A 9,372-nucleotide genomic window follows, 5' to 3' on the forward strand; every position below is an offset into this window, starting at 1 on the left:
TTGGAGTTTCAGCTTCAACATCAGTCCTTCCAATGAATATTCAGGACTGATTTCCTTTAGCATGGACTGGTTAGATCTCCTTGCAGGGAAATACAGTGCACTTTCCCTAAGACAGTCAGGCCTTTGTGGGGAGCGGGGCTCGGGGGTAGAGAAAAACTTGACTATTTTGTCCCGTAGAAGCTGCCATCTGGCCTTGGGCGGCCGCTTCCTTGTCGCACTGATCACTGGGAGTTGTAGTCTCAACAGAGAGCACAAGCATGGCGGCCTCTATCGCAAGGGGCTGCCAGGCTGCAAAGGGTCTGGGCCCGAGCTTTCGATCCGCCAGGGCTCTACTCCCTGTGTCAACCTCTGTCGCCAGCCGTAAGTGCAGCGGAGCTTGCTAGCCGGGGGCAGAAAGAGCTTCGGGTCAGGCTAGGGGAGAGGCGAGTCTGGAAGTCACGGGCGACCTGGGAGGAGCCTCTCGTGGGACCGGGAGCTGGGGGAGAGTGCGAGGTTTCAGAGGCTCTGGGCTGTGAGAAGCAGTCTTGACCTCTGTGGTGTGCCCCTGCAGGGGTCCTGGCGTGGCCGGGCCGGCGGCAGATCACTGGACCTTCTGAGCCTGGCGTGTTCCAGCCACCGCCGAAACCAGTTATAGTGGACAAGCGCAGTCCTCAACGCCGGGAAAGCAGGTGAGGCCCCGCGACCTGGAAGCGATTCTTGCATTTTTGGGTCTGTGCGTTCTCGAACCTATAGTTGCTTCCGAAGTCTGAAGCGGGTCTTATCCTAGGATCTGGAACTCACAGGATAAGAGCTTGTATGCAGAATTCATGAATCTGGGAAGCACACCGAGCTCAGGTTTGTCTTCCTGGCTCTCCCAAGTCAGCATTTTCTGCAGTCATACTAGATCAGAACTTCAAGTAGAGATTGCCCAGATTGGAAGCTCTTTGGCCTGTACCAAGAATTTTTCTGTGAAGTACCTCGTATTTTACCTGTTGATGTTAAGATCTTACTTCCCTAGGTGGAAATGGATTGGACCAAACAGCCTGTTGTAGTTTCCCAACTCATCGTATTTTAGTGTCCCTGCAAAAGCGATACAGTGGTAGAAATTTCCACTAATTTGTGCCTGAAATTTGCTCTTCAAAACAGTGTGCTTAAAATCCTGGTTAAGGGACTTCCCTGGTGGCCCAGTGGCTAAGACTGGGTGCTCCCAATGTAGAGGGCCTGGTTTGGATCCCTGGTAGGGGAACCAGATCCCACATGTGGCAACTAAAGATCCACATGTTGCAAGATGGAAGATCCCTCCTGCAGTGATTAAGACCCAGCAAAGCCAAACAATTAACTAAAAATAAATATTTTCTAAAAACCTGGTTCATTTAAGTGTACAGTGGTAACTTTGAAGTACATGTAAATTTAGATGATCTAAGATTTGCAGAAAGTGTTTCTGTAAACTTGTACAACAACTTTATTAAAAAGCAAATATTAGGGGGGAAAATTGGTGTGATTTAGGCTATATAAAGGGCCCCCCTAGTAGCTCAGATGGTAAAGCATCTGCCTGCAATGCAGGAGATCTGGGTTCAGTCCCTGGGTTGGGAAGATCCCCTGGAGAAGGAAATGGCAACCCACTCCAGTATTCTTGCCTGGAGAATTCCATGGACAGAGGAGCATGGTGGGTTACAGTCCATGGGGTCACAAAGAGTCAGACAGGACTGAGTGACCAACACACACAGGCTATATGAGAGTTCTATATTGTCGATTGGATTATCTCTGTGTGTGTATTTGTGTTTAACATTTAAAATATCCTGTGATTCTAAGTTGAAATAAACTTGAATTTATGGAACCAAGAGACTTAGAAAATATTTCTCTGTACTTTTTTTAAGGTGGAAAAGGAATATTTCTCTTAAATGGCAACACTTAATATAATTCAGTTAAATGGGAATAACTACTTTGATAAATAATTTGACAAAATTTAGTAAGTTTGAGGTTGTACCTTTCCATCCAGAGAGTATGCAAGTTAAGGAAGGTAATATGAACTGAGAGACATGTAATATGTACAAGGAGATATGTACAAAAATGAACACAAAAGTAAAGTTTGTATTAAAAATTTAGAAGTAGCTTAGATATCCTTCAGGAGGTGAATGGGCAAATACATTCACATAATACACTATTGTACAGCAGTGAAACAGAAATGAACTAGAGTTAACATGGATGAACTTCACAAATATGATGTGTGAAAAAGCAACCTGCAGAAGAATTGACAAGTATTGCAGCATTTTTATATTGCCCATACATTCATACATATGTAAAGTTTAAAAAATGTAGAGGGGAAATTCTCTGCTTTTACAGAGCAATCAAATCTGGTTTTCCAAATAGTGGTACAAGCTGACATTATGTGTCTCCCGACGTGACAGAATAAGAAGATCACATCATCACCTCAGTAATATTTTTACCAAAATGTTTAACCTCAGTCTAGGCATGTGGAAACAATAAATCCAGAATCCAGCAGTGGTCTATAATGTGATAGGCTTTGACTCTTTGAAGAAAAGAATCATTACAAATTGCAGATACGGGAAGAGTACTAGTTTAAGACAATAAAAACCAGATATAATGTGTGAAGCTTGATTATAGTTTGAAATGGGCAACAGAATCTATAAAAGACCTTTTTCAGGACCAATTAGGCGCATTTAAATATGAACTATGTTAGATTATTGAATTAATGCTGAAGTTCTTAGGTGTCATAAAGGTATTGTGATAAATGTAAGAAAATTCTTATCTTAGTGGAAGCCTTCTAAAGTATTGAAGGATGAAATGCCTTGCTATTTGACATTTTCAAATGGCTCAGGAAAAAATTATATATAAAGCAAATCTGGCAAAATGTTGGTAGTTGGTGAAATTACATGAAGTATATATGAGTGTTCATTGTATTACTATTTCATCTGTTTGGTAAGTTTGAAGCATTTTAAAGTAGGACATTGAGGAAAAGGAAGAAATTCTTAGGAATAATCATCACCAAATTAATTATCCCATAGTAATTAGCTGTGGAGCTTCCCTGGTGGCTCAGTAGTAAAGAATCCACCTGCCAATGCAGGAGACGCAGTTTTGATCCCTGGGTCAGGAAGGTCCCCTGGAGAAGGAAATGGCAACCTGCTCCAGTATTCTTGCCTGGGAAATCCCATGGACAGAGGAGCCTGGTGGGCTACAGTCCATGGGGTCACTGAAGATCAGACACAGCTTAGCAACTAACACACAACAACAACAAAATTAACTGTGGGGGTAGGGAGGGGTACACTGGAGCTTCAACTATATTGATATTTTATTTCTTGAGATGGGTGACAGGGACAAGTATGTTCATGGTAATGTCATTTATGCTCTTCTATAGATTAAATATTTTGTAATAAGTTTAAAATCAGTTTGAGAATAGGGAGATTATTTTTAAAGTTAGTTTGCAGTTGATTTATATGTTTATATCTTTTCCAATATAATTTACTGTAACATGTACAACTCAACATGAAGCCTATGGGTTAGACTTTGGAATCTGACAGACATGCCTATATTTAATGATATGTTTATAGATAATGTAATAATAAATCTGTTATTTACTGTCTCCAAGCTTCATTTTCTTCATCTGTGAAAAGGAGATGATGACACCAAACTCATGTTTAATAAAACTTTTAACACAATGCTTAGTGAGTACTCAGGAATTATTAGCTGTTTTTATGAGAATTGACAACAATTATAGAAATAAGGTGGACTTTTCTTATTTAGAGAAGAAAGAATAAAACATGTCAGCATCCTAATCTTTCACTTTTTTTGGTAAAACAGTGGTTTGTTTTAATGGTCTTTAAGTTTGCTTTTAATTTATTTTACTTTATATTTTTCGTAGGTTCTTGAGTCCTGAATTCATTCCTCCAAGGGGAAGAACAAATCCTCTGAAATTTCAAATAGAAAGAAAAGATATGTTAGAAAGGAGAAAGATACTCCACATTCCAGAGTTCTACGTTGGTCAGTAAGAGCTGGATGCTTTTATCATTAGTGGTAGGAGGGTTAGTTTTCATGATACAGAGAAAATTGTTTTTCAAACAGGTTTTGCCCATATGAGGTACTTATTTCTAACATTATATTAATATATTTTGGAAGTTTTGGAGTTATGTGGAAATACTGTTGTTCGACTCTGCATTTCATGTAAAAGTTCGCTTCTCCTTTGAATTTGTAGGTAGCATTCTTCGTGTTACTACTGCTGACCCGTATGCCAATGGAAAAACCAGCCAGTTTCTGGGGATTTGCATCCAGAGATCGGGAACAGGACTTGGAGCTACTTTTATCCTTAGGAATACCATTGAAGGACAAGGTAGGTTTCATTTCATTGTTTTCATTTTCTGGAAAATGTTATCTCAGGAGTCTTTTCTGTTTTCTTCATTCTGGAATAAGACATCTGGAACCTGAAAGTGAAAGAGAACTCTGAGGGATGATATGGAGCCTGTGGCCTAAAAACGTATGAGAACTGAGGTTGTTTCCAAAGGCTTCTTTTGTTACAGAGACAACAACTGTTAGAAGTGGACTTTCCAAATCATAGCAACATTAAAAGATGAGACAAGTGACTGTAAAACAGTGCAGGGACATTTATTTTTGAACCAAATAACCCTTGAAAACATTAAGATAAACATAATGATGTCCTTATAAGTTGCTTTCTCCTGAGATGAATGGCCCCCATTTTGCTTTATATTACAACAGTCACCACAATTAATAAGAACTGGAGGAATTTTTTAAAAGGCAAAATTATTTTTTCTATGCCAATAAGATAGGGGAATATGTGGTAAAATTGTAGAAAAATTATGGATTATGGATCAAAATGGCAGGAACATGGATGGACTTGGAGAGTATTGAAAGTGTGAAAGTGTTGATCCCTCAGTCTTGTCTGACTCTTTGCAACTCTATGAACTGTAGCCCATTAGGCTTCTCTGTCCATGGGATTCTCCAGGCAAGAATACTGGAGTGGGTTGCTGTGCCCCCATCCAAGGGATCTTCCCGACCCAGAGATCAAACCTGGATCTCTTGCATTGCAGGCAGATTATTTACTACTGAGCCATGTAGGAAGCCCTCCTGGACCACCAGGGAAGTCGCAGGTGCTGGGTTTGAAGTCAGCTATTTCACTCTCCTCTTTCATTCTCAAGAGGCTCTTTAGTTCCTCTTCGCTTTCTGCCATGAGGATGGTGTCATCTGCATATCCGAAGTTGTTGCTATTTCTTCCAGCAGTCTTGATTCCAGCTTGTGTTTCATCCAGCCTGGCATGTCACATGATGTACTCTGCATATAAGTTAAATAAGCAGGATAACAATATACAGCCTTGACATACTCCTTTCCCAATTTGGAACCAGTTCATTGTTCCATGTCTGGTTCCGTTGCTTCTTAACCTGCATACAGTTCTTATGAGGCAGGTAAGGTGGTCTGGTATTCCCATCTCTTTAAGAATTCTCCACAGTTTATTGTGATCCACACAATCAAAAGCTTTAGCCTAGTCAGTGAGGCAGATGTTTTTCTGGAATTCTCTTGCTTTTTTCTGTGATCCAGTGGATGTTGGCAATTTGATCTCCGTTTGCTCTGCCTTTTCTAAATCCAGCTTGTACATCTGGAGGTTCTCGCTTCAGGTACTGTTGAAGCGTAGCTTGAAAGATTTTGAGCATTACCTTGCTAGCATGTGAAATGAGCACAGTTGTACAGTAGTTTGAACATCCTTTGGCACTGCCTTTCTTTGGAAATGGAATGAAAATTGACCTTTTCCAGTCCTATGTCCATTGCTGAGTTTTCCAAATTTGCTGGCATATTGAATGCAGCACTTTAACAGCATCATCTCTTAAGATTTGCAATAGCTTAGCTGGGATTCCATCACCTCCACTAGCTTTGTTCATCATATTGCTTCCTAAGGCCCACTTGGCTTCACACTCCAGGATGTCAGGCTTGAGGTGAGTGACCACACCATCATGGTTATCTGGGTCATGAAGATCTTTTTGTACAGTTATTCTGTGTATTCTTGCCACCTCTTCTTAATCTCTTCTGCTTCTGTTATGGTCTTTGCCATTTCCATCCTTTATTGTGCCCATTTTAGTATGAAATGTTTCCCCAGTACCTCCAATTTTCTTGAAAAAATTTCTAGTTGTTCCCATCCTATTGTTTTCGTCTATTTCTTTGCATTGTTCACTTAAGAAGGCTTTCTTATCTCTCCTTGCTATTCTGTGGAACTCTGGATTGAGTTCCCTTTCTGTTTTGCCTTTTGCTTCTCTTCTTTTCTCAGCTATTTGTAAGGCTTGCTCAGACAACCATTTTGTCTTTTTAATTTATTTTTCTTTGGGATAGTTTTGGTCTCTACCTCCATCCATGTTCTTCAGGCACTCTGTCCATCAGATCTACCTCCCTGGGTTGTGGTCAGTTAATTCTCATGTTGTATGTGAAGTACTTGACACAGAATTCTCACAAGTATTAGCTCTGTCTTGCCATTAACATTTTCTACCATTAACATTTTGACTGTGACCTGCCTGTACCTTCCACACTGATACTTCCTACTTTGATTCTTTCTAGTCCCTTGGCTTTAAATACCATTCATGTGGTATTTATTCCCAGATTTATGTTGATGACTGACCTCTTCCTTATTCCAGATACTCTAATACAGTTACCGGTTTGACATCTCCATTTGGGTATCTTGTTAAAGCAAGTTCAAAACAGAACTCCATTTCCTTCATAATGTGTTCTTTTCACAGGTTTGTTTTTTGTTTTTTCTTTTCTATTTCCATAAGTTGTATTACTCCATACCCATTTACTTAAACCCAAAACTTAGGAGCTATTTTTAGTTATTCATTTTCACACATCCAGGCAGCAAGTTTTCATGGCTTAATCTCCAGAAATTTTATCCCAGCTTTGTCTGTGTCTCCACCTCCACTGCTACCACTCTTGTCCTTGCCACCATCATCTCCTGCCTGCAGCTGTGCGGTATCCTTGGCTTACCTTCTTGATCCACCAAGTTACTATACTTTAGCCAAATGGACCTTTTTCTGGTTTTTCCAACATGGTAGGTTTGTTAAGACCCCAGAGCTTTTGTGTTTGCTGTTCTTTCTGCCTGGAGCATTCTTGGCCCTTTGTAGTATCAGTTGAAATGCTGTTTTTTTCAAAGAAGCTTGTCCTGATGATACTGTTTAAAGTTGCCCCTGGGAATTCCCTGGTGGTCCAGTGGTTAGTACTTGATGTTTTGCTGTCAATCCCTGGTTGGGGAACTAAGATCCCACAAGCTGCATGGTTCAGGATAAATAAAGTTGCCCCTTTCTCAGTCACAATGTAATCATCCTGTATTGTCTTCACTATATAAAATTACTTTGCTGGTTTTTTTATTTATTGTTTGCCATCTCTTTATTGTTGTCATCTGCCGACTCAATGGACATGGGTTTGGGTAGACTCCGGCAGTTGGTGATGGATAGGGAGGCCTGGCATGCTACAGTTCATGGGGTTGCAAAGAGTCGGACATGACTGAGTGACTGGACTGAACTAGAATATAAGCTTTATGAGAAGAGAAGAGTTTTATCTATTTAGATTTTGCTGTAGGCACAGCTCCTAAATCAGTGCCTATAACAGAATAGATGTAGAGTGAAACTTGATTAAATCCTGTTATTAATACTAGATGTTAATGTTGATCATATGTTTTACTATCTATATTTCTCTTGGGTCAGAGTACACGTCCCTTTAAATGTTCATGATACAGATTATATATATTAACCTTTTATATCAGCATCTTGGAAACACTCAAAGCTGTTCCTCCTATAGAGGGCACAGAGTATTTACAAACCTAGGCCATCTTACGAGGACTTCTGAATCAAAATTAGAACTTAAAAATTGTACTTACTCTTTTGAATCATTAATTCTGTTGCTTTAAATGTAGAAGATCCAGTTTTATTAAAGTATTGGGAAATAAGAATGTGAGTGAAGAATTTATTCAAACTTCCAACTAATACTGTCAAAATCAAAGAGATAAATGGCTCATTATATTTATAGAAGACATTTTTCTTTAGACTTTATCATTCTAAATCAGGTTTTCTCATTTTTTTAATCTAATAGCTTTATTTCTATTTCTTTCAATAATTTTCATTTTAAAGGTTACAAATTTATATCACATTTCCTACATGCAAAAACCCTGAGCTAATTCCTTCATGAAATAGTCTTTATTGTAGTATGAGGTGTATGCAGGAATCTGAATTTAGATTGTAAGTATATGTTTTCTCTTTTTAGGTGTTGAGATTTGCTTTGAACTTTATAATCCTCGAATCCAGGAGATCCAAGTTGTCAAATTAGAGAAACGGCTCGATGATAGTTTGCTATACTTGAGAGATGCTCTTCCTGAATACAGCACTTTTGATATGAACATGAAGCCAGTAGCACAAGAACCTAGCCAAGAAGTTCCTATTAATCAGGTATAAGTTGTACATTTGGAACTGGAAGTGCAAGAATAATTTTTTTTGGCAATTATCAGCCTAATTTGTTCCTTTTCTTATATCTTCCTTAGCTAAAAGTAAAAATGAAGCCAAAACCCTGGTCCAAACGCTGGGAACGTCCAAAATTTAATGTTAAAGGGATCAGATTTGACCTTTGTTTAACCGAAGAGCAAATGAGAGAAGCCCAGAAGTGGAGTCAGCCATGGCTTGAATTTGATATGATGAGGGAATATGACACATCAAAGATTGAAGCTGCAATATGGAATGAAATTGAAGCATCGAAAAATTCCTGATCTGAGAATGGGTTTGGTTACTGGCAGAGGATATACTGACCCTCAGAGGATTTATTTAGAAACCAATTTAATCTCATATATTAGGACATAGTCATTAAATCAGTTAAGTGTTATTTTATGAATTTTATTAAAAAAATCATCACACCCGTTTATTATTTTAAAAAGAAAAATGTTCATGCCAAGTGGTCTGATGTTCATTCTTTTAATGGAGGCAAAGCTATAATAGCATCAAACTGTTACTGGAATGCTCTTCATTGAGCTTGGGATCTGAACAAGGAAGTCGGTAGGATGATTTTTTGAATTTGTGAAATAAATTATAAATACAAGAAAGTGTATGATTGAAAGGGTAATAATAAAATGAGCATTCATATACCCACCACCAGATTAAGAAGTAAAACATTTGTAATATTGAAGAAAGTTAGGAAATAGAGCATTTAGTAGAATCTAAGAAGACTCTTGTGTGTCTGTAATTGCATCTGTCCCCTCTCCCACATACATGTGGATACTGCCTACAGGCAGTATCCCAACTTTGTGTTAATCATTCCCTTGCATTTCTTTTAGTTTATTACATAACATACATTCTTAAACAGTACATTTACTTTTGAAAAATCTGTTTGCAGGTGTAAAAGGAC

At 38.8% G+C, this 9,372-nt stretch overlaps 1 protein-coding gene across 1 annotated transcript; it reads left to right on the forward strand.

The window, feature by feature from the left end:
• Nucleotides 1-225: 225 nt before the first annotated feature.
• On the forward strand, nt 226-9,117 carry MRPL19 (mitochondrial ribosomal protein L19). Its single transcript, XM_043917918.1, has 6 exons — nt 226-360; nt 551-668; nt 3,860-3,978; nt 4,190-4,324; nt 8,245-8,426; nt 8,519-9,117. Exons 1-6 carry the CDS (start codon nt 258-260, stop codon nt 8,738-8,740), a joined length of 879 nt encoding a protein of 292 aa, XP_043773853.1. The 5' UTR covers nt 226-257; the 3' UTR covers nt 8,741-9,117.
• The last annotated feature ends 255 nt before the right edge of the window (nt 9,118-9,372 follow it).

The sequence above is a fragment of the Cervus elaphus genome, chromosome 11 (assembly GCF_910594005.1).
Source record: "Cervus elaphus chromosome 11, mCerEla1.1, whole genome shotgun sequence".
NCBI classification, from domain to species: Eukaryota; Metazoa; Chordata; class Mammalia; order Artiodactyla; family Cervidae; genus Cervus; species Cervus elaphus.

What these genes read in the sequence shown, in the direction of transcription:
- MRPL19 (XM_043917918.1), top strand. Translation starts at nt 258, where the DNA reads ATGGCGGCCTCTATCGCAAGGGGCTGCCAGGCTGCAAAGGGTCTGGGC. An exon ending in GTCAACCTCTGTCGCCAGCC is followed by an intron (nt 361 to 550) that starts GTAAGTGCAGCG and finishes GTGCCCCTGCAG; the next exon opens with GGGTCCTGGCGTGGCCGGGC. An exon ending in GAATACCATTGAAGGACAAG is followed by an intron (nt 4,325 to 8,244) that starts GTAGGTTTCATT and finishes TTCTCTTTTTAG; the next exon opens with GTGTTGAGATTTGCTTTGAA.